The sequence below is a fragment of the Heterodontus francisci genome, chromosome 9 (assembly GCF_036365525.1).
Source record: "Heterodontus francisci isolate sHetFra1 chromosome 9, sHetFra1.hap1, whole genome shotgun sequence".
Taxonomy (NCBI): domain Eukaryota; kingdom Metazoa; phylum Chordata; class Chondrichthyes; order Heterodontiformes; family Heterodontidae; genus Heterodontus; species Heterodontus francisci.
In genome coordinates, this window is record NC_090379.1 from 24564086 (window position 1) to 24589853 (window position 25768).

The 25768-nt window shown below is 41.2% G+C and overlaps 1 protein-coding gene across 5 annotated transcripts in view; it reads left to right on the forward strand.

The window, feature by feature from the left end:
* Positions 1–21750, forward strand: part of bcl11ba (BCL11 transcription factor B a) — a 173264-nt gene extending 151514 nt beyond the window's left edge. For 4 of the 5 annotated variants that reach the window (XM_068038707.1, XM_068038708.1, XM_068038709.1 and 1 more), the window contains exon 3: positions 13430–15468. In XM_068038707.1, the coding sequence (XP_067894808.1) occupies positions 13430–15429 (2000 nt within the window). In that variant the 3' untranslated portion in view covers positions 15430–15468. Of the gene's footprint in view, positions 1–13429; positions 15469–16511 lie in introns of those variants that run through there. The other variant, XM_068038712.1, reaches the window with a different exon arrangement.
* Positions 21751–25768: the final 4018 nt, after the last annotated feature.

Consider the following 25768-nt stretch of genomic DNA (forward strand, 5'->3'; position numbering starts at 1 on the left):
TCACCGACTGTTCTACCATGGAGCCATCACATCCGAGCCTGTTTACCATCGCCATCTGACATTCACATTTCTGGATAAGGCAGAAACCCCAGGCCGTTGCTTTCGCCTCTCCCCTAGGCCGGACATTCTAAGACTGCAACCTCCAGCAGTGATCAACTGTGTCATCATTAATACAAACTTGGGGCAGCTAAGAAACCGCTCAGGCCAGTTGATAACCTGCCAGCCCCCAGCAGCGGGAGACCTTATGGATTGTAACCACCGGGCTTATCTAGATGCCACTGGTCCATTTACTTCCCGGAATGAGTGGGTTGAGGGCACAGAGCAACAACTGGATCCCCAAGATCAGGCGACACGGCATGTAGGCATGGCACTCAAAGTGCGGGCAGATCTCCTGCTGTGTTCTCTGCACTGTGAAGCCTCATATCCTGCAGGGGCCAAGGGTCAGTAATCAGATTAATTCTGTCGGAGTATATATTCAATTAGCCTACTGATTTGGATAAAAATCTCAAGAACAGCTCAATGTACCCTCACCCCGCCCCTTCTCGAACCCCTCCCAATCCCACACAACCCTTCCCTAGCTTTTCCCATCCCCTGTGAATACAGTAGGGTTTTTCATCCATTATTTGTACCATTGAACTTCAGTTTGCATCATTAGGCTTCTCCTGTTTAATGTGCACATTCTAGCTGTACGGTTGGTTTGAAGTCATATGTGGGACCTTCAAACTGGCTGTATTTTAATTTGTGCATCAGAGGAAACAGCTGCACTGGGCACTGAAAACGTAAACGACCAATGCTGAATTTATTGCTGCGTTGCTTCCCCCAACACGCACGTGCGTGCGCTTGCACACACACATACCCACCCACCCACCCACACTTTCCTCCTCTTGCAGGGGTAAATCCTAGCTGGTGAAAGATATCCTGCTTTCACCTGTCTTTCTCACGGGGGGTGACTGGTTCGCAATCGGGAAGGGATCCTGAGCCAAACGACATTCAGATCAACTTTAGTACGCCCATCTCTGGACAGTGACTGTAGCCGCTAGGCCACTGGGGGTGCGGTTGAAATTCTTCAACATTTTAAAATCCATGTGGAGTATGTGGGCCCAAGTCGGGTGTTGACTGGTGTCTTAATGTTTGTTAGCAACAGTCTGGGAAATCCCAGCAACCTGTCTCGATTATCAGTTGGTTGCACTTCGTATGTTGTATTATTTGGGGTATGGTAGTGTAGTGGTTATGTTACTAGACTAGTAACCCAGAGGCCTGGAGTAATAATGCAAAGAATGTGCACTCAGATACTCCTCCGGTAGTTTGTAGAACTTGAATTCATTTTTTAAAAGCTGGTTATCAGCAAAAGTGATCATGAATTCTCATAAAAACCCAACTGGTTCACTTATGTCCTTTAGGGAAGGAAACCTGCCGCCTTTAACCGATCTGGCTTATATGTGACTCGAGTCCCAGACCAAAGTGGTTAACTCCTAATTGCTCTCAATTCTATCAAAGCATTACTAACTGTTCAAGAAGGCACACCATCACCCATTTCTCAGGGAAACTAAGGATTGGCAATAAATGCTGGTCTTGCCAGCAACACCCACATCCCAAGAATGAATGTTCTTGGGGATTCCAAAAGCACCTGTCCCTGAATTCAGCAGTTATCCGAGTTCCAATGCTATTTGTTCTAGTCAAGTGCAAATGATGTGACTGCTGCAAGAGATTTGGCTTTTAATAAATGAGGTGGCTGTCGAGCCCCGCAGGAGGGTCCCAAGTCAGTTCACTCCCCCGCCCTACACTCTGTCTGCACAGTGTTAGTCAGTCTTGGGCTGGAAGTGCGCGTGTCTAGATGTCCGGTAAGGACAGGGTCAGTGGCAGCCGTTTTGACGCTCATTGACTAGGTACTAAAGGTAGCCAGTGCCCACATTCAATCAGTGCCTTTAGGAAATGAGGGTGAACAAGGGAGATGTAGCTTTGACAGTTGGAGCATTAAAATATATTTCGTTTTTAACACCAGGCTGTCTTGTAGTGGTCACAACCCGACACTCATTGTCTAGGTTTAGTCATGCCAGGACGCAAAAGGAAACGGGCCAAGGAATCAGTTTGTGCGTCACTCAGATAGGCAGTCTGATGAAGAGAGGATGAGCGACTTGGCAGAGGGTCCAGAGAGTGCACCTAACCCCCCACCCCCAATTTCTGTTTTCCTTTCCCAGCCCCATCCAAGCCCACCTCTTGAAGAAATTTTAGCATTAAAGTACAGTGGCAGCTAAGGTTTGGGGTAGAAGCCAACCACAGAGACTGTATATCCGGACAGTGCACTCACATTCTAAAGCTGTACCCACTACATCTGAGACCAGAGGAAATCATACAGGGCTCACTGTGGTCTGGCACTAGTCTGTCTGGCGTAAATATAAAGGCAATTTGTCATGTCGTTGCTCTTTTCTAGAGGGCATTGATTACCTGTAAAATAAAGGCACATTTCACTGTCCAGAATTTCTTGCATCTTTTGAAGGATGAGAAATTGAAAATTTTTTTTGTCTGAGAGCGCAGTGCTGTTTGGTAGCTTTCTAATTGGTTCACTTGCTGTTGATATTACACTGTTGTAAACAATGGCCAATAAGTCTCTGCCATCTTGTTTGCTTCCAGAGAAGAATTACTTAGACTCATAGAAAATTGAAGGCACAGAACGAGGCCATTTGTATTAAGATATAAAGAATTGCAAATGTTGGAAGCCTGAAATAGAAACAATAAGTGTTCAAATACAGTGGCGCTTCTGGGTGCCTCTGAAAAGGAAAGAGGTGGATTATTATTAATGCCCTTTATCAGAAATCAAACAGGTATTCACTTGTAGTTGCAGAAATTTAGAAAAAGAAAGCTGCTATGTAAACACACGTTCTTACCCCTTCCTTGTGATATGCCATAACATTTCACAATCAGTATAGTTCTCTTGAAGTATAGTGACTATTGTTATGTAGCCAAATGCAACAGTCACTTTAGTGTGCATTAAGATCCCACAAATAGCAAATGAGTTAAATGATCAGTTAGCCTGTTTCTTAGTGGGTGTCAGTGGAGTGAGGAAAGTTGACTAGGAATGTCAGGAGAACTTAGTCAATTAGGGTTAACATCCCATATGAAGGGCAGCACCTCCAACATCTTAGCATTTCTTCAACAAAGTTTCAGACTAGATTTGGTGCTGGAGACCTGAAGCAATGTTTGAACTCGCAATCTCCTTGACTTGGAGACGAGTGCTACCACGTGAACGAAGCCAACACCAGGAGAAAAAGATTGGGTTCTGTTAAGAGTCAGATTGAGTAAGCACCGACATAGGCCCACTCTGAAGTTACAATGTTTTGTGTTTCAGGTCAGAAGGCTGACCTTTAATTTAAGAGACAAATGAGACAAATTTACTAGTGCTCAGTTGTCATTTATTTTCTGTTTTATAAATCCCACAAGACCCAACACTCTTAACATCACATCGTTCAGCACTGCATACATACATTATCATTTGTTTGCTCTGCCCCATTAATGACTCCCCTCTGTATTTGCTAACCTATATAATGTGGCTATGAGACTGTGTCTGTGTAATGTCAATTACCACTTAGTTGCTAAATGTATGCTCTGCATAGCTCCATTAAAATTAAAATACTGTCTGTACATTGGCTCGTGGGATTAGGCAGGAGGTTTGTGTAGATTTACTACGATAGGAGGTAATGGAAAACATAACTGTTAACAATCTAAGGTTTTCAATTAGCCATTCTGTGATTGATTTTTATGAAATCTCATCGGCTGATAACTATGCATCGCTTAGCTAACTACAGCACATGCTGGGATATCAACAATTTTTTAATTTAAAAAAAACACATTTATACTTAGGTAAAAAATAAGTAACAAGTCTGAAGGAATACTGCATTTGCAGTATTTTGCTTTAGTGTTGCTGATGGAATATGAAGCCTTTTTGTAAATGTTCCCGACAGAGATGTTCCTTCATGCCTGTTTCATAAACCTGTACCAAAATTGAATTATTCCTGACTTGAATTTGTGAGGCGAGGCTTTGCAATTTTACTGTTAGAATTGAGTCTTATTGTACTCGCATCAAGTGCTCGATCAGGGGATTGGTTCAATCTTACAGGAACTTGTTTCAACACAATAGCTGGGTCACTGGTTCACAGAAACTGAATATGTCAAGTTTCATTTTTATATACAAGGGATTTGCATCACTATTTTGCATCTGCATTTTGTGAATTTTCTTTGCCCCTGAACACCATTGGGCTTGATAATGGCACACGATTTAAGCAAGCTCTCCCACATGACATAAAGGTTGATGTATTTACCAATTTATTTCCGGATCATTCACTGTTTTCTTCCTGGTTGGCATATATCAAAGCTGCTGAAGTACAAATAGTGCAGGGAGGGTTAAAATTTCACCAAAGTACATGAAAGAATTTCCCTGCAGATCTAAGCAAACCAAAACAGCACCCCCTTCAGGAGATCTAACATGTGAATCTATAAACTTCCCTTCTTCGGAAGAACTATCAAGATATGTCAAAGTAAATTATTGGGATTTAAAAAGTGGAATCTTTATTCAGCAGGCTTTCTTTATGTTGAGATAAATACATAAGTGAAGGGTATCTCAATGAATAACCAAATCAGTAACCTGAAAACTGTATCTGTAGCAAGATGTGAAAGAAATGCTGGACGCGGTCAGTTCTTCACTAATATTCTATGCATCATTGTCTGAAATAAATCTGTCAACGCCAAATGTGTTGCTTTTAGACTGTCTTACCTTATAGGGTAACCGGGTTCAATTGCAAATGAATTATGAATTGATGAATGCAGAGAGTGTGAGGTAACATGCCTTGGCTTGTTCTCTGCATTCAGCTAGGTGTGTTTTATCAGATCTCCACAGGGCTGCTCGAGGACAGCGGGATCTTTCCATGCCAAGCAATAGAGATGGCAGGTGTAGGGGTTTGACTGGCTAAGATTTAGCGGTGGCGAGTGCTACATTTGGCCACTGTCGCCAGCCAGTTGTGAGCATTATTCACATTAGTCTGAAGAGAATCATAGCCATCCTTTAATCGGAATACTTATAAGTTTTACTGTGAATTTACCGTACAGATTTCAATTAAAAGTTCACTGGTTTGGAGTTTATTTCTTACATATTTCTCAAAAGACTAAAATTCAAAATCGGTCAGCCGGTAAGTTCACCTTTAACTACCAATAGACTTTTTTTTTTACCCTGCAGCGGTTCAAGAAGGCAGCTCACCACCACCATCTCAAGGGCAATTAGGGATGGGCAACAAATGCTGGACTTGCTAGCAACCCTAACATCCCATGACAGAATGAAAAAAAATTTCAACTAATTAAAAAAAATTCTGGTACTCATGGCATCATCAGGGAGTTAGTTGGTTTAAAGAAAGAGTTGAGCCCAATAGTGTGGGTTGGCTGAATTAACATGACTATTCTGGATTAATAACTGTCTCTTGCTAATGGTTTAATAATTCGTGTTCTTACTGATAGTCCAGCGCTCTTGTGCTCTGGGGTTCACTAGCTCCTCCGGGTCAGAACCCCAATGATACCATGAAATGCCACTCTGTTTTAATACAAAAATGTGAACAAAGTAAAGCTGCATTAAGGTTGATGGTAATTTTCGTAAACTGGTACACATAGTATATTGAATTTAGTCAGATGGATTTGCTGTTCACTCTGGGTTTGAATCATTTTTGTGTTTTGCCTTGGCTTTTGCCTGTATCAAAACGTAATTGCTTTTGTTACGACCAGGTGAGAAAGAGGTCTAGGGTTTGCTTTTCGCCTTCACCTGGTCTTACTGTAACAGGGTTTAATTTTAACCACACTGTTTTTAGCTCCCCCTTAGTGAATCCTTGTTCACAGCTTTCCAATTATAAGGCAAAGAAACCAGCACAAACAGGCTTTCTTAGGTTTAAAGAAGAAAAGTTGTTATTTATTAAACTGTAATTCGGTTATGCCTAAGGATACACAACGTGCCTGCCTCTGCATGCATACGCGATACACACATGCAAATAGAGACAGAAAAGAGCAGAAGAAATAAAGTAGAAACGTTTGAGGCAATATCGGAAGAGTTTTTGTTACGGGTATTCGAGCTCACTGTAGAGTCCTTGATTGTAGGTAGATCTTGCTTTTTGTTGGGGCCTAGTATTCTTCTTAAATCTTGTGTGCTGTAGGAAACTTTTGTCTCTTGGGGTTCATGTGTCTTCATTGGATTCAGAAGCTTGTGAGAAAGAGATGTGAGCAGGCAGACAGGAGAGGCTGTGGCGAGCCAGCCAGGAGAGATCTCCGTCCAGGAGCATCATGCTTTTTGCCCGAACTGTTAGTACAAATTCAAAAAACTTAGGTTGCCCAGCAGGTTAGTCATGTGACTAGCTGGTTTGACCATGTCCGTTTGTATATTCGGCCATCTTAGCAGTCAACCGGGAATGCAAGCTCCCCCACCTTCAACATCTGGTGATCAAAAGTCCATTTTAGGTTGAATGTGTCAGGGAATGTTTCTTTGTCCTTTCCAAACACTGTCTGTTAATCTGTAAATGTCTTTCCAGCCAAGATCTCACAACTTTTTTTAAAAGTAAGTCCTTTCTTCACTCCGGTAACAGTTTAACATCAATGTTCATGACAAAATTAATGTGCCTCATTCTTGGCAGGTGGGGGCCTAGCATGACACTTTGTATAGCCCAGTTGGGGTAATTATTTCTGTGTTAAAGAATGCAATGATTAACTGAGCCAGTGGCTCAGAGGTAAAGCTTCTTTCATTGAGCTGTCCAAACCAATAGGGTCGCAGGCTCAATCTGTGGTCTGAGGCATCAACTGACCAGGTTGCAGTAAGGCATTAGATTGGCCGCAGTGCCCTTAGCTTAGAGAGAGGATAAATGGCCATGGTTTCCATTCTTCTTCTGCTTTACAGCAACCCTTTTTTAGTAAGTACGCGCATGTCATAGAGTCATTTACATCACAGATGGAGGCCATTCAGCCCATGGAGTCCATGCCGGCTCTCCATGGAGCTATTTAGTCAGATTCACTCCCCCTTCGAACCCCGTAGCCCTACAAGTCTATTTCCTTCAAGTAGCCTTCTAATTTCTGTTTGAAGTCATTGATAGACTCCACCTCCATTACCCTTGTGGGCAGCAAGTTCCAGATCATTACTGTTATGTAAAGAAGTTGTTCCTGTCATTTCCCCACATCTCTTGCCCAAAACCTTCAATTCGTGCCCCCTCATCCTTGAACTATTAGTTAATGGGAACAGTTTTTCCCTGTCTAACTTATCTAAGCCCATCATAATCTTGTACATTTCACAGAATCACTGAATTGTTATAGCGCAGAAGGAGGCCATTCGGCCCATCGTGTCCGCACTGGCTCTGAGAGCAATTCCCTTAGTTCCATTCCCCTGCCTACTCCCCATAACGCTACACATTCCTCCTTTTCATACAACTGTCTAATTCCCTTTGAATGCTTCAATTAAATCTGCCTCCACCACACTGTCAAGCAGTGCATTCCAGACCATAATCACTCGCTGCGTGAAAAAGTTTTTCTCATGTCACTTTTGCTTCCCTTACCGAATGCTTCAAATCTGTGACCTCTCGTTCTCAATCCTTTCATGAGTAGGAACAGTTTCTCTCTATCTACTCTGTCCAGATCCCTCATGATTTTGTGTACCTCTGTCAAATCACCTCTCAGCCTTCTCTTCTCCAAGGAAAACAGTCCTAACTTCTTCAGTCTATCTTCATAATTGAAGTTCCTCATCCCTGGAACCATTCTCGTGAATCTTTTCTGTACTCTGTCCAATGCCCTCACGTCTTTTTCCTAAAGTGCAGAGCCCAGAACTGGATGCAGTACTCCAGCTGAGGCTAAACTAGTGTTTTATACAAGTTCAACATAACTTCCTTGCTCTTGTACTCTGTGCCTCTATTAATAAAGCTCAGGATATTGTATGCTTTATTAACTGCTCTCTCAACCTGTGTTGCCACCTTCAATGACTTATGCACATAGACACTCAGGTCTCTCTGCTCCTGTATCCCCTTTACAATTGTACCCTTTCTTTTATATTGTCTCTCCAGATTCTTCCTACCAAAATGAATCACTTCACATTTCTCTGCATTGAACTTTATCTGCCACCTGTCTCCCCTTCCACCAACTTGTCTATATCCTTTTGAATTTCTACACTATCCTCACAGTTCACAATGCTTCCAAGTTTCATATCATCTGCAGACTTTGAAATTGTGCCCTATACACCAAGGTCTAGGTGATTAGTATGTATCAGGAAAAGCAAGGATCCCAACATTGACCCCTGGGGAATTCCACTACAAACCTTCCTGCAGCCCGAAAAACATCCATTAACCACTACTCTTTGTTTCCTGTCACTCAGCCAATTCCATATCCATGTTGCTACTGTCCCTTTTATTCCATGAGTTAGATGTTTGCTCACAAGTCGGGTATCAAAGAACAAAAAGAACAAAGAAAATTACAGCACAGGAACAGGCCCTTCGGCCCTCCAAGCCTGCGCCAATCCAGATCCTCTATCTAAACCTGTCGCCTATTTTCTAAGGGTCTGTATCTCTTTGCTTCCTGCCCATTCATGTATCTGTCTAGATACATCTTAAAAGACGCTATCGTGCCCGCGTCTACCACCTCCGCTGGCAACGCGTTCCAGGCACCCACCACCCTCTGCGTAAAGAACTTTCCATGCATATCCCCCCTAAACTTTTCCCCTCTCACTTTGAACTCGTGACCCCTAGTAATTGAATCCCCCACTCTGGGAAAAAGCCTCTTGCTATCCAACCTATCTATACGTCTCATGATTTTGTACACCTCAATCAGGTCCCCCCTCAACCTCCGTCTTTCTAATGAAAATAATCCTAATCTACTCAACCTTTCTTCATAGCTAGCGCCCTCCATACCAGGCAACATCCTGGTGAACCTCCTCTGCACCCTCTCCAAAGCATCCACATCCTTTTGGTAATGTGGCGACCAGAACTGCACGCAGTATTCCAAATGTGGCCGAACCAAAGTCCTATACAACTGTAACATGACCTGCCAACTCTTGTACTCAATACCCCGTCCGATGAAGGAAAGCATGCCGTATGCCTTCTTGACCACTCTATTGACCTGCGTTGCCAGCTTCAGGGAACAATGGACATGAACACCCAAATCTCTCTATACATCAATTTTCCCCAGGACTTTTCCATTTACTGTATAGTTCACTCTTGAATTGGATCTTCCAAAATGCATCACCTCGCATTTGCCCTGATTGAACTCCATCTGCCATTTCTCTGCCCAACTTTCCAATCTATCTATATTCTGCTGTATTCTCCGACAGTCCCCTTCACTATCTGCTACTCCACCAATCTTAGTGTCGTCTGCAAACTTGCTAATCAGACCACCTATACTTTCCTCCAAATCATTTATGTATATCACAAACAAATGCCTATTGACAGTTCATTGTATGCCACATCAATAGCATTGCCCTCAACAATTCGTTACCTCCTCAAAAAGCTCCAGCAAGTTAGTTAAATATGATTTTTCCTTAAGAAATCCATGTTGACTTTCCTTAATTAACCTGCATTTGTCCATGTGACTGTTAATTTTGTCCCGAATTATTTTTTTCTAGAAGTTTCCCCACCACCGAATTTACACTGACTAGCCTGCAGTTGCTGGGCTTATCATTACACTTTTTTTCTATTGAATCTCCCCTCAATCTCCTTTGTTCTAAGGAGAACCATCCCAGTTTTTCCAACCTGACCTTGTAACTAAAATCCCCCATCCCTGGAATCATTCTGATAAATCTCCTTTGCACCTTCTCAAGGACCCTTGCATCCCTAAAGTGTGGTGACCAGAAGTGGACGCAGTACTCCAGTTGGGGCCTAACCAGAGCTTTATAAAGGTTCAGCATAACTTCCCTGCCTTTGTACTCAATGCATCTGTTTATAAAGCCCATATACGTTCTCTCAATAAATCCTGCCACCTTCTACGATCAATGCATATGCACCCTCAGATCCCTCTGTTCCTGCACACTCTTTAGAACTGTGCCATTAAATATATATTGCCTCGCCTTATTCCTTCTGCCAAAATGCATCACCTCACACTTGTCAGTATTAAATTGCATCTGCCATCTTTCTGCCCACTCTTCTGACCTATATACGTCCTGTTGCAGGTGCTTCCTATCACCCTCACTCTTTGCCACAGCTCCAAGTTTGGTATCCTCAGCAAATTTTGAAATTCTACTGTGTTCCAAGATCCAAGTCATTTATATATAAGCAAAGAAAACAGTGGACCATTGGGGAATACCAATGTCTACCATCCTCCAGTCTGAAAAGCAACCCTTTCTAATGAAAAAGCATGTGTTAGGTGGATGTGTGTATTTTTAAGTGGGGGCTCTTGCTTGTTTGTGAAGACACTGTATATTTTACTTTCTTTCTCTTGGCTACGCTTCAGTCTGAACCTGTCAAAAGCTGTTGCCTTGTCGAAATGGCTCATGCTGAATTTCAGCAATGTGAGGAGATAAATTCCCAAGTCAACAAAATGAATATTCTTTGTACTATGTTTTGTTTTAACAACTATACAATGTATATGTTTTGAGAGGGGTTTGCGTGAGGAGGAGGAAGACAAGGTTCATTCTTGGGCTGGCAATTTTCTCATCTGCCTGTCATTCTTGGGGAGGTGGGGGGTGGGGAGGGTAGTGTGTTAAGTTCTGTCAGTAAAAGATAAAGAATTAGGCTATCATATTAATACAATGTACTGGGACAGCCTTAATGAAAAAACATTAGTGGCAGTCTTCATTCAGTAGTGTAGCAGTGAACAGGTCATTAAAGTTCCCCTCATCAGGAACCATATGGAAATGGCTGTAGAGATCTCCAGTAAATTTTTTGAAGTATAATTGAACAGCTGTTTCTGATTAATTGATTAATTTAAAGCCAGGAAAAGCAGGTAAAACCCAAGGTGAAGGATGTGGCTGCACATTAAATGAATAAAATACCACTCCTGGGACCTCCTTACAGGTTCTATTTTGTGAGGTTGCACTCGGTGGACAGTGTTTATATCAAGTTGGCAGCTGCTGTGTCTGGAGCTCAAGCGGACTGGGATCTGCTCAAATAACATTCTTTAATTCAGAAGCTGCCTATAACCGTTTTCATGGGCCAAGATACACATTTGCAGTGACTTACAGCGAGATGTTCCAATTGTCCATGCTGTGTACCTTATAAATTTATTTCCTGATCGTAGAATCATAGAAATTGACGGCGACAAAGGAGGCCATTCGGCCCATCGTGTCTGTGCCAGCCAGAAAAGAAATAAGGTCGCTGCAGGGAAATTTATTTGAGCAACTATGTACACAGTTTGTGTCACAGTGCACATTTCAGAATAACCCTTAAGAGTTTTATAAACAATAGCTGATGAAGGGGGCCAGCTAGTTGCCTTTCTGAAGCACACAACTATCAACCAGAAGGCCACTATTTGGATCAGACTCACCATTCACACTTGGGAGTATGTTTGTCAAGTTCTGGGTCAGATTATCGAGAGGAAAGGAGGATGGAAATTCTCGCCTTGACTGGTCACGCACAACGTCTTGTGATTTAACCAGGGGAACTTAATATTTATTGCATCCGTGGAGCTAAGTGCAGACTGGACCATGCTTGCCTAGGAGTGTAGTGTGAGCATGGGGTAGAGGTAACAAGCTGGGATAGGAGTTGGGGTAGGTGGTTAAAGTAGAGGGATGCAGCAGAGTTATAAACAGGAACCATTGCATAAGGAAACTCTTTCATTCCTGCTTGACTTCTACATACTAAGATATTTCACTGTGGTGTATCAATGACTGCAATAATTTGAGCTGTGAGAGTGCAGCTGATTAGACAAGGACTGAGTGGTCTTAACAGTTGACCTCTCTTACTGTTCGAGGTCTCTAGTTTCTATTAATTTACCAACAGAGATAATGCTACATGATTCAGTCCATGCTTTGTTTGCTAATTATTGAAAAATAGCTTTTGGATGTCTGTGTAGTATAATTGATTCTGTCACAGCGTTAGATTAAATTAATAGAAAATTGACTTCCATTGAAATTTAAAAAGTGATAAGAGCAGCTACACACACCATCCTGCAATCTCTCTCTCTCTCTCCTCTACACCCCACAATGTGTTAAAGTCAAGACGCATCACACTGCTGTAACAACTCTTCTCTAACCCATCCTCCTGAAATACTGGAATTCCTTACTTGCATCAGTCATCCCTCCCACCAGAATGTTACAGCACAGAAGGAGGTCATTTGGCCTACTGTGCCTTTGATGGCTTCTTGAAAGAGCTATCCAATTGGTCCCAATTCTCCTGCTCTTTTCCCCCATAATCCTGAATTTTTTTTTTCTTTTTCAGGTATTTATCCAATTCCCTTTTGAAAGTTAATATTGAATCTGCTTACACTGTTCTTTTAGGTGATGCATTCCAAATACAGTAACTCACCGCATAAAATATTGAAACATTTCTCCTCGTCTTGCCTCTTTACAGGCTTCAAAATTTAAGCTTGATGTCCCCTAACTTTGATTTTCTGATTTATCTTCAGTTCCTACTCATTTCAGCTGCTTGATGGAATCCCTGCATAATAACTCTAGGTTTTCATCTAAAAAAAAACATGCAGGGGGACAGCACTTGGGGCAGTTGAATCACCTGGGCACACAGAGTTAAGGGAACATTGGATATTGGATGGGGAGGTGCACACTGCCCTAACTCAGCCTGGACAATTTTATTTTTCCCATCCATTTATTTAAAAGGCTGGAAAATCAGGGAGGTTCTCCAGTGATCTTCCCTGCCTGACATTACCTGCACTTCCTACACATACCAGTGATCCAGATAGCTGTAGGTGCAAGAACAGGAAGATCCACACAAGTAAGATCATGTTGTCTTCCATTGATTCTGGTTTTGAGGCTGATATCCTAACTCGTATCAAGACCCGTTCACCTATCACTTCATGCTCTCACCGAGCTACTTTGGTTCCCATTTTGACAACACCTCGAATTTAAAATTGTCCTTCTTGTTTTCAAATTCCTCCATGGCCTCACCCCTCCATATCTCTATAACCTCCTCCAGCCCTACAACCCTCCGAGATTTCTGTGCACCTCCAACTCTGCCCTTCTGTGCATTCCCAATTTTAATTGCCCCAGCGTTGGCAGTGTGCCTTCAGCTGCCTAGGCCTTATGCTCTGGAATTTTTTCCCTAAACCTCTTCGCCTCTCTACCTTTCCTATAAAACTACCTCTGTGACCAAGGTATTAGTCACCTGCCCTAATATTTCGTTTTGTGGCGTGGTGTCAAATTTTGTCTGATAATGCTCCTGTGATGTGCCTTGGGACACTTTGCTACGTTAAACGCACTACATTAATGCAATTTATTGTTGGTGTGATATTTTAACTTAAGTACATCTTTTCTGTTTTCTTACAGGTAAAGATGAGCCTTCAAGCTACATTTGCACAACATGCAAGCAGCCTTTCATGAGTGCTTGGTTCCTGCTCCAACATGCACAGAATACACACGGATTCCGCATTTACTTGGAGACGCACCCATCAAATAGCCCCCTTACTCCTCGGATTGGCCTTCCACCCTCCTTAGGCCCAGACCCCATCTCGCAGTCCCCTCTTACTACTTTCCTCGGTGAGAATAATCCTTTCAACCTGCTGCGGATGACTGGACCTATCCTTCAGGAGCACCCGGGCTTTGGCGATGGCCGTCTCCCCAATACTCCCCCCATTTTCAGCCCGCCGCCTCGTCATCATTTAGACCCACATCGTCTGGACCGCCTTAGTGCTGATGAAATGGGCTTGGTATCTCAGCATCATAGTGCCTTTGACAGAGTAATGCGTTTGAACCACCCACTGGGTATAGAATCCCAGACCATGGACTTCTCCAGGAGGCTCCGAGAACTAGCAGGGAACAGCTCCACTCCGCCCTTGTCGCCCAGCCGTCACAATCCTATGCATCGCCTACTTCAGCCCTTCCAGCCCAGCCCCAAGTCACCGTTTCTGAGCACTCCACCACTGCCTCCCATGCCCCCCAGCAGCACAACCCCTCCTCAGTCACAGGTCAAGAACAAGTCCTGTGAGTTCTGCGGGAAAACATTCAAGTTTCAGAGCAATCTGATTGTCCATCGACGTAGCCACACGGGGGAGAAGCCGTACAAGTGTCAGCTCTGCGACCATGCCTGCTCCCAGGCCAGCAAACTCAAACGTCACATGAAGACACACATACACAAGTCGGCCTCCATCACGGCCAGGTCAGATGATGGACTCTCCACCACAAGTTCACCCGAACCCGGTACCAGTGAACACGCTGGCGGAGAAGGCTGCGGCCTAAAAGCCAACATAACAAATTTCAACGCTGGCCAAATGAATGAAAATGAGGAAGAGGAGGAGGAGGAGGAGGAAGAGGAGGAGGAGGAATTGGAAAATGAAAGTAGGCCTGAGTCCAGTTTCAGTATGGACTCTGAGTTGAGTCGCAACCGAGAGAATGGTTTCAAACTGCCAGTGAATGAAAAGCACTGTGTTCTGGGCAAAGTTATGGAAAATGTAGGTCTCCGTGCAATCCAGCATTATAGTGACGTGCTTACTGACAAGCAAAAGCGTAATAGCTTCTCAAAACGATCTTCTGATGGTCAGAGAGACACTGGAGATGAAGACTCTGTTGCAGGAGAACTGGATCGGCCAGAAGATGGCACAGTGAATGGAAGAGGCTTTGGTCCTGGTGAACCTTTCCCTATCATATTGCCTCGGAAACCTCCTCTCATCACCAGTCCCTCTCTGTCGATCGCTTCTGCGAAAAGAATCAAAACAGAGAAAGACCTAGACTTGTCCTCAGCACCTTTAATTCCCTCTGAGAATGTTTACTCTCAATGGCTGGTGGGCTACGCAGCATCAAGGCACTTCATGAAAGACCCGTTCCTGGGATTCGGCGACTCCAGACAATCTCCCTTCGCCACTTCTTCCGAGCACTCCTCGGAGAACGGCAGCCTGAGGTTCTCCACCCCACCCGGGGACATGCTGGATGGAGGCCTATCGGGCCGCAGCGGCACGGCCAGCAGCGGCAGTACCCCTCACATGGGAGGGCCCGGCCCGGGGAGGCCGAGCTCCAAGGAAGGACGCCGGAGCGACACTTGCGAGTACTGCGGCAAAGTGTTCAAAAACTGCAGCAACTTGACAGTGCACCGCAGGAGCCACACCGGCGAACGGCCTTACAAATGCGAGCTCTGCAACTATGCATGCGCCCAGAGCAGCAAGCTGACGCGCCACATGAAAACGCACGGCCAGATCGGCAAGGAGGTTTACAGGTGCGACATTTGTCAAATGCCCTTCAGCGTTTACAGCACCCTTGAGAAACACATGAAAAAATGGCATGGAGAACACTTGCTGACAAGCGACGTAAAAATCGAACAAGCAGAAAGAAGCTAAAGCTCCTTGAAGTAAAAGAGACTTGGTTTAAAAAAAAAACACACACACAAAAAATTCAATTGTAAAGCTTAATTAATTGCCAACTGAGAAAGTCGGCCCAGAGTGCCTCCTGTGGCACTTAAATATTTTCAAGGTATAATTTGTGTCTGAGAAGCTCAATCAAACCTGAGGGTGATGTAGAGGCAGTAAAATAATGTTGAGCCTTTTCAACTGTGCAATAATTTCTGTATTTATTGTTTTTTAAAATATTTTTTCAAGCATCATGTGCAGGTACTTTTTTTTTCCTTTTTCTTTCTTTTTGTTGTTTGAAACTTCTTTTGTTTTTTTTTGGGTATCCCTTTTGATTTTACCCACTTTTTAAAAAAACCTGAGATTACTTGCATTTTGAGGTGCAGATCTGTAGATATAACCCTTTTCCCGGGCCGCTGCTTATGTGGAATTGAATAGTTAAGCTACTCAACACAGTAATTTCTTGAATAGAAGCCGCGTTTATTCATTCTTTTTATTTTTTTTTAAAAGGGGGGAGGAAGGATTGGAATTGCACAAAAATAATTCTTTTTTTAAAATTTAAAATGAGAAAAAGCCACAGCGGATCACAATCCTAATCGTAGCACTTAACAGGTTTTTATCACAAGCTGGGTTCGAAATGTAGCACTGATCTTGCCAGCCTCTGGTGTCTGGAACTGCTTTTGTCGGTTTTCGTCAATGACGCCTGGCTAAAACTAATGCAGTTTATAACGATTTAAAAAAAGTAGGCAAATAAGAGAGGCAGTTTACTATCTGGTACCCAGTTGTACCAGCCAGAAACCTAAGCAATAACAGACTTTTAGTTGTGTTATTAATTAGTGAATAAAATGCACAGCAAAGTAAATCTGAGCAAAGTCAAAAGTGCATTATTGCCAACACCTATGGAAACATCTGTGCTCGATTTGTGAGCGATATGCATTATTGTAGAAATGCACTGCTATTTTGCCAATAGGAGTAGATGGTCTTTGGCCACTGTGTTAAATAGCTAAATTTGTACCTGAGATATTTCCTTTTTTTGAACCCGCACCTTAACATATTTGTTTTTTTAATTATAGAAACTGCGACTTCTGAACAAGAAACTATGGGAAATCTATGGTCCAAAAGGGTTATGGTATACATTAGGGAACAACTGAGATTAAAAGTGTCAGTGTTGCTTAGCATAGCATTCACAATGCTGGCACTATAAAAAAAATGTTAATGTCAGTTGACGGTTTTTATACTGCCATTCAATTTGACATGAGTGCCTTGAATATTTGATCTTCCTAATGAGTCTCTGAGACAAATGCAAAACCATTTTTTGTGAAGTTTAAAAAAAAGTACTGATTTGAAGAAGAGAAAAAAAACACACAACAAAGAAAAATGTACGTCATATTAGATTCTAGAGTTCTACATGCACCAACAATCCAGCATTTGTAAACAAAAACAAAAAAAAAAATCAGCGGACCTTCACGCCAGCCGCTACAAGTTGGTGAAGACGAGACAACATCCCTTTCCCCCACTTGCCCCCCCTACCCATCTAATCAACTTCGGAAAACCAGTCTGCCGGTCTGTGCTCATCAATTGACGCTGCAGGACGCTGCTTAAACTGTGGGAACCCCACTGTAGCAAGGCTCAAAACTTTTTTAAAAAAAAAAGATGCCTCCAGAGTCCCAACAAGAACGTAAAGACAGTTACTCATCAGGAACAATGGCTACTCCTTATTTTTTTTTGTTCTGAACAGAATTTAGTGCACTCAGTCTCGAATAAGTTTACAGTATTGAATATATACAAGGGTGAAAAAAAACAACAAAAAAAAATTGTGTGTGTGTGCGTGCGTGTGTTTGTTGAATGATCAAGAGATTTTTTTTTCCGAAGTTTGCTTAGTAAATACATGGATGCCATTATGGCCATGTGTATATTGGTTCTCTGATTCAACTGGTGACGGGGTTTAATATATATATATTACAGTTTCTTGATCACTGTAAAAGTGTACCAGTATTTGTAATAATGGAGAATGCCTGGGCATTTTACAAAATGGAGAAAAAAAAACAAAAAAATTTTTTTTTCAAAAATGGAAATTGTTGCAGTAAATTTGTGGGTCTAAAATTGTACTTGTCACTGTAATTGTAAAGTCTAATTGACTATCAGTTTTAGTAGACTTTTTTGCCTTGGGTGTTTTATCTTTTTTCAAAAATTGTATAGAACTTGTATTGGGAAGAACGATTACTGCTACCATATGTAGACAAGAAAAAAAAGTAGAAAAGTGCATATTCATGTAATTGCTTTGCTTAAATCACATTCCTGACCTGTACTTTTTTCCCTCTCTGTTTCTCTGGAATGGTTACTTGGTATTGGTTCATAATAGTGTAGGCACTTGCTGTATTTATACAGGAGCTTGTATTTTTTAACTGTTTGCTTGTCCTTTTAAAGGTACAACAAAAAAGTACCTTTTTTTGGTAGTGGATTAGAAAAAGAACACACAGGCTGCCATAATATATTTTTTTAATTTTGGCAGGATAAAAATAGTGCAAAAATAATTTGTATGTTCTGAAATCTTATTGTACAGGAGAAAAAAAGGTCGTGTAACGACCTTTTGTTAAAAAAAATACAAAAAGGAATTAGGAAGTGCATTGCTGGTCACTGATAATTCGATTTTCAGTTGTACAGTTTCCCTCCCAAATTCCCTGTTGGATATGCACGGTTTACAGTTTTGCCAGTCTGTTTAAAGTTTTTTTTTCTTTGTGATTTGCTGCCTTCACTCTCCCTATTCACACAGACTCTGTTCCGATCCGTCGTGGTCAGAGTTAGATCATTGTAAATCCGACTGAATGAAAACTAAAATGTGTTGCATCTCGCGCTGCTTTATGGATCGTTCAGTATGTGGCATTGAAGATAGCAGATGAGTTGTGCCGTGCACATGCTGGGCAGGTGTATGCTCACAGGGATGAGAAGTTTAATTATTTTGGGCACGTTTCAGCCTTTTCTTTGTTTTGTAAAATAGTTGCCCAGTTTTTCTTTTTTGAAGAAAAATGAATACTTAAACAATGTTATATGCAGTAAATAGTTACCACTAGATGTCACTAATTCACCCAGTTATTAGTGTGCTAGAGACCACTAGTGGTAGTGAATAGTTACTGCATTTCTCCACAATGGAACTAACTTCAGTAGTTCCATATTTTTATTGTCTCTTGTACCTCCTCTCTTGTCCCTGATGCATCCACATTATGTGCATGGCACTATTTTGTTCAATGTTTCCATGGGGATTTGGGTTTCAGACCTCCTTGATCTGCTGCTGTGTAAAACTGATGAGGCAGGTACAAGTATATGTTGATCTAACTGACATTTGGTTTCTTGTGTTAACAGGATCATTCACTCCTTATTTCACATTCCACGGGTTCCTCAACATATGTAATGATAATAGGTAAGAGGTGGGATGAAACCTTTTATATTTTGATGCTTTGAAATTTGCACTAAAAGGCAGGAACAAAATCAATCATTCTGGATGAATAATCTATACAACCTTTAACTATTAAGGTCTGAAATACAAGCACTCCACTACCTAAAAACATGGGCTGCATTCATTAACCTTCACCTGTTTTAAGTTGCTTATTGGTTTATGGGCTAAGTGACTTGAAGTATCCAATTGTTAGTGAGTTTGATATTCAGGCATTCCAGTGCATTTTCTGTAAATAAAATGTAGCATGAAAGCTGTAGAGACTCCATTGCATATCTGTTAATCTGCAACTATTGCTGTTTGGGCTAGGTTGTGTCAGCTGTTGACAGTTACACGTTTTTAATTGATCTTTATTTTTATTTATATAAGGTGACCAGAAATTATTGCCCCATTTTTCTAAAGCTCCAGTAGACAGTGTTCTCTATGATGCCTTTCCTTCCCCTGCAGCACTCTAATTATAACATGTAGTTCAATGAGATGGAAGGAGGTTCATTCAACATTATTCCAAGCCAGGTCTGAGTGTCAGCCTCATCAGTCCAAGAGATGTACCTCCCAAGGGTTGGCTCTTTGGCAACAGTGCCAACTTTAACACATGTGAAATTCTCATTCGCCAGACAAAGAAATGTTGAATTACTCATGTCATTAACATACAATCCATGGAATCAACACCTCCTTCAGTGTAAACCTTCTCGAGGCTCCTGACAGTTTTCCCTGGAATGTCAGCCTAAGTTTTCCATTCACATGTTGGTGGCAGAGAACCTGGGAAAGTTACATCCCTGTTATGTCTTCCTTATGAAACACACACGGTGGAAAGAGCACTGTGGTGAATTCTGCAAATGACACATATGCCATTACTGCAGTGAGAGATTGAACTAGGAAGTGAATTTAGGAATAATGCATTGGCATCAAATCACATGATCAAATTCCAAATAGACATATTTTGGAGTTATATCTGGTGCCTGCCTGGTCCAACCAAGGTCTATTTTCTCACTATAAGGTAGCAATTTGCCCTCAGTCTACTCTGTTCTCCAAGTGGTGCTTTGCACAGAAAAGCTTTAAAGAAAAAAATAATATTGGAGAACAGGCAACAATACAAGAGTGTATAGGAAAGACGGGTATCTCTCATTTAGAGAAGGTTTCATACCACTGAAGGGTGGCAAAGAACTGAATCTAATGTGTTACAGCAATGTTCTTCAGCACATTCTTTTCAGCCACAAAGGGAAAAAGTTATTCATCTTGGTGATGACTAAGGATTTGCATATTGACAGACACTGCATAGACTCCAATGGACACAGGTTTAGAGAACTAGACAAACCTAGATTATTTGCCTAAGTTTTCACATTTCATCTGCGAGAAGCCAAGGATTTACAATACAGAAGGACGCACCTCCTGTTGAAAGTGCCAGATGCCAGGACTTGGTGCTGTGGATCAATGAACTCTAAATAGAGCCAGTGTAACAATTAAAATTGTTTTTGTAGAAAATCTGTAATACCTGCTTTCCTAAAATTGACAAATTTAAAAAAAAAATTGAACATGGTAGTTCCTTGTATAGGCATTCTACTTATGACCATTTTACATTAGGTCAGTTTAGGAATCATTGTTTGCATCTTTATGTAGTGCTCTGACATTGGTCCCCATCACTACTTAGTGTTCAGGCTGTGCTGCTTTAGCAGCTGCTGACATTGTGTGCCTCTACAAAAGATTGAACTCCCCATGCTGCCCTTTACCACAAACCAGTCAACATTGTGTACTTTACTGTGAGTAGATCTGCGAAGAAAAAAGCTGACAAACATTCAAAGGTTAAGAGCTCGTGTTTCATCCCACCTCTGTTAAATACAGTCCACAGGTTGTTTTATCATGACCAAAACACTTTAATGGTGCTGTTGTATTTTTAAGAATTGTACTTAAAATGCAAAGCAAATCAATGCCACTTGAGTTGGACCTATTTGTAATGGCAAGGCAAAATATTTTATTCGCTTTTTTTCTATTTCTGTATTTAGAGCTTTTTATTGTAACTTGAAATTTGGTCTTATACTACAAGTTTGAACTATTTATTATTGCTTGTGTTGTGCTCTGTTGAAAACAGATGCACATTATCCTTTTTTTATGTTGAAGTGCTGACCAGAGGTCACATCAGCTTGGCTTTGTGAAATATTTATTGTTCTGTTTTCTGTACAAAATCAAGCCCTTTCCTAAGCCACACTGTTTTCAGCTTGTGTCTACCATTTCATTCATACACTCATCCAAATGTTTGTCCCATTTTCAAGTGAAAGAAATAAATCAGAAGTTATCTTTACAATCTTCAAACTTTTACCTTTCTGCCTATTTTTTTCCCCTTTTCAGTATCTGGGTTTAACGATATATGTTTAGCAGTTAGCACCTGCATGACTGATATCACAGGTCAAGTTGCGCACAGTCAAGACTCAGTGAGATAATAGAACCTCCAATAGCACTAGAAATGATAATGGAACGTATGTGCGCTTCATTTTGTGACACCTGGCTGAGTCCTAAAGGCCCACTTTTGAGTGGGTCAGTAATAATCAGAATTTTCTAATAGGTTATCATTAAGTACATAAGTAATCAAGAACCCAATGTGGGGAACCATTGGGGATTAATCAATACACCCTTTTTTAAAAAACCATCTTTTAATAAAGGATTTCTCAAGCCCAATTCATACCTATTGGGCAACATTTCATCCTTTTGATATTACACACACAAAAAATCCATTGGTACTTTTTTCGCTCACAAATGAAACTATTGTTTTCACTCCTTGCTCTCCCTTTATTTTCTATAGACAGTTGACCCATTAGTTTTTTGCAATTGCACTTATTTCTTATTCGTTGGCACCGGTTTATCCAAATTTGAGTAATAATAAAAACAAATTGATTGGTTATATTTATATAATAAATGGACTCTTCTGTGTCTACTTACTGTAACAGTTCCTTTATTTAGATAATGACTTAAACTGATCATTTTAATGAAGATTTTTTCCAAATCTGATTCTATGACCATGGCAGAAAGCAGTTGGGCCTTTTGAAGATGTCATCCTTTTGGAAGGGATTCTTGTTTTGAATTTTCTTATGTACTAATTAGAATGCATCTGTGATGGATCACTTTCAGAAGCAAAACCTGAAAATCCTATGCGGGATCTAATTTCACAATGTCTGCAATAACTACATAGATTCGGGGTTACACAATGTAATGAAAAGCAGAGCAAACTCAGATAGTGGGCTGCTTTATTGAAAAAGACAACTTATTCAACAGAAGTGCTTTGAGTTAGGTGCCACAGCCTGTATGGAATGAACAGAAGCAACAATGGACCTCCTTGAGCTGGAGGAAGCCAAGTTCAGTAGAGGTGCAAACCTGCATTTATTAGTGAGCAACCCTTGGATCAACTTTTAACAATCATTTAAGATATCTTGAAAACTTGCATTAGATTACCTGAAAGTCTTTCCTGTAGATAAAACTAGCTCAATTTCCGTAACCGTTCCTGTTATAAGTTCTTGATACTGGGAATTATCAGTGCTGCTCAAATGGTTTGCAATATACAGCACCTCTGAAAGATGCATCCTGATAACAATCCATTGGAATCTTAGAATGAAGTATGTATTAACTGTTAATGTTCACAGTGCAGAACTCCAGTTATAGATCGCATAGGCAAGTTGCAAGTGTGGGAGGCAGGACTGTAATACAGATGCAACATACAGTGCGTATGGAGAAACATCACCGGAGAAGATAGAAGAGCTCTAAATTGCTTTTGACCCAAGAATGCTTGATATATTATTGGGTACAAAGGGAGAATTTTGTACTGCAAGCAGACAAAATAGGGCCATTAGAAATATATTGCATTAAATTTATACCTAATAATTAAAAAAGTGATTTTTCTTGTAATGTCTTCCTCCATAGCATGCACATCAGTAGTACTATTATAATAACTATTTGGTTTAACCTTTTTCCTGTCACATGCACAGTAAGCAAGATTGAACTAGCTGATTAAAAATAAGAAAGTCGATCTACTACCCACTAACTTACAATGACAGGCTCAACAGACAAAACAACAGTGAGACAAGACTTGCACATTAAGACGTCCAAATGCCTATATCATCAAAAAGGTCACAGGAGACTGAAAATATGCACAATAAAATTTCCCAGCTCCTTCTATTGAAACTGTCCTGGATAATAAAAGATGTGCAAAAGTGTGCTGCAAGTTAAAATGTCAAGGTTCAAATAATGTTACAAACTGAGATTTATTCTCATCATTTTTGCTTTCAATGGAACTTTTTAATAGCCTTCGAGCATATTGCCAATATTACAGCTTGTGATAAATTTTTACTTACTCCTGTCCTGCAGTTCTCAAATGGATTTAAAAGGTTTGCTGGTTGGTATCAGTGTGATAGCAAATGTATTAATTTTCAACTAAGTTCTACATTAAATTAGTTAATCAGCTTGTTTGTGCTAAGTGGGGTGAGTAAAACCAACTGTGTCAGACCTAAGCAATGTTAGAAACAAACAAATTGTTGAAAACTGGGCATTTTATGTTCAAGATTTTTTGTTTTGTATTTTGCTAGAGGAAGAGCTACAGAAGAAAACTTCTACAAGTCAAATTTGACACAAACTATCCACATTGTTTAAGTAATGATATAAAGCCTGTAATTCTGACCAGGAAGTTTGTCAATGCATATTGCTTATCTCATCTTCTCATGACATAGTTCCTTCCTCTATAAACTTCAGTCACTTCTTGTGCCATCTGCTTTGCTGACACTCATAATGAATAAAGCAAGGGGAGCATTCACCATTCTGTCCATTTTCAGACTATGGGCATGACGTTCAGTAAGTTTTTTTAATGAAAATAATTTAGAAGAAAAAATTCTGCACATACTGGCCATTTATGGAAATTTGCCTAATTTACAAGGTGGTAATAATTGTCTCCAGTTGAAAATGATCTTACATTGCATACCTTATTCTGGAACTTCTGAGGAAGGTCTAGAGAGCAATAATGGGATCAGTGTGTAGGGTAAGTGTCAAGGCAGTCTGTTTTGATGGAGGTATTCGCTCATGTATCAGTGGCTTATATTCTCAAATTTGTCCTGTGCAGCATCCATGGCATTAAGCAGATGTTTATTAAATGCTATACTCATCAAACGTTAGGTAAGGAAAAGCGTTCCATCTTGGGGTCTCGCAGGTCCTAGTTTGTCTCTTGTGATCACTGTCTCTTGATCAGTCACCTCAATGTTAAAATGCCCAACTTCGAGTGAGTGAATCTTGGAAAAGGAGAAAGGAGGCTCAGACTCACTTGTAAGATAGAGTCCCATTCAAGCGGCTAAAGATATTTTATGAGCAGCAGAGATAATCTTTAACTTCTTTAATATGATGCTAGCAGACATTGGGATATATTTTCCTCTACAAGTTTGCAAATTTTTCTCATGACCTATCATTGTTTTATAATGATAGGTGCTGTGAATGGGATCTTATAGTGGTCACTTGAATTTTGGAGGGAGCACCATGCAAAAATTACCTGTGGAAAGATCAAAGATAATTTCATTAGCCTATGTGATTATCAAGTGCCTCTTAAGCCTGCCGTTGAACTGTGATTTTTTTTTCAGACACAAGGCCTAGTCATGCTAGGATTTCCCCTGGGTTACAAGAATATGAACCGTTGTCTCCTCCCAGTGCAGTGCACGTGGCTAACCATTGAGTGTTCATAGAGGAACATCTACTGTTAAGTTAACCAAAGGAAACAGATTTTCATCAAAGACATTTTGCAGACAAAGGAATCTATCCCAGGCATAACTGAGGCCTTGCATGCCTCTGAAGCAACAGCTGCCTAGCTAATGAAGAGATACCCATAGGCACAGAGTATCAGAATACCATTTTGAACCACAGTAACTGTTGGGGGCGAGGTGAATAGAAATTAGAAGGCAGGTTACAAATAATCCAGGAACCATAACATAATGGCACCAAAGTAACATAATGGGAGTGAACCTATTCAGGATTTTTTTGTTGAAATTTCCATTGACGCATAGTGATAAGAATAATCAATAGGGTGGTTGGATGGGTGGAAATTCTGCTTCAATGGAATCTACATTTCTCATAATAGGGTGGTAGAGAAGTTCCTCATCACTAGTCCTCTCTTCCCAAAAATATGAAATATTAAGGAAGATGAATATTTTAAGAACCTCGTAATAGAGATGAGATGCCACACTTACTGGGCTGGATTTAGTTCTCACTCAACGTCAGGGGTTATGGGTAGGGGGAGAGGTGCCGGAAAATGTCTCCAGGAGAGGCACGTCACGGGCCTCGACACCAGAAAGGCCTGGCCTCGTGACAGCCTCCCCACCGCTCAGCAACAGGAGTCAGATATGCATATTTTTTTAAAAATGTAAATGAATGAATAAATGACCTACCCGCACCCGCTGTCCATTCAGGGTGATCTTTGTACCGCTGGCCGACACTCTCGTGCCTTCAGATCCCCATCCAGGGAAACGAGGCAGCACACTGGTGGGGAGGGGGGAGTAGGTAAGTTTTTCTGTGGCAATGGGGGGAGTGGAGTCAAACTAATCTCATTGGTTTAGGGGATGGTGTTAAGAGTTTAAAGTTTATGAACTTTGGGGGCAGAGTGAAGGTCAGGTGGGCAAGTAATACATTGCATGGTTATTGGGGTGGGAGGGGCAAATTAAATGTTTTAAAAATTTTTGGTCGCCTATTTCTGTAAGTATTGAAATTAAATGGAAGGGTTCGAAGCCCTTTAAAAATGGCGTCAGCGTCTGCGCAAAGGCAGCTGAAGCCATTCCTGGGAATGGACAGGCCGCCCTCTCCACGTGATTGAGGGGGGCGGGGCACGCTGGCCATTCAAATGAGCTGCCGCACGGAAGATTGCGG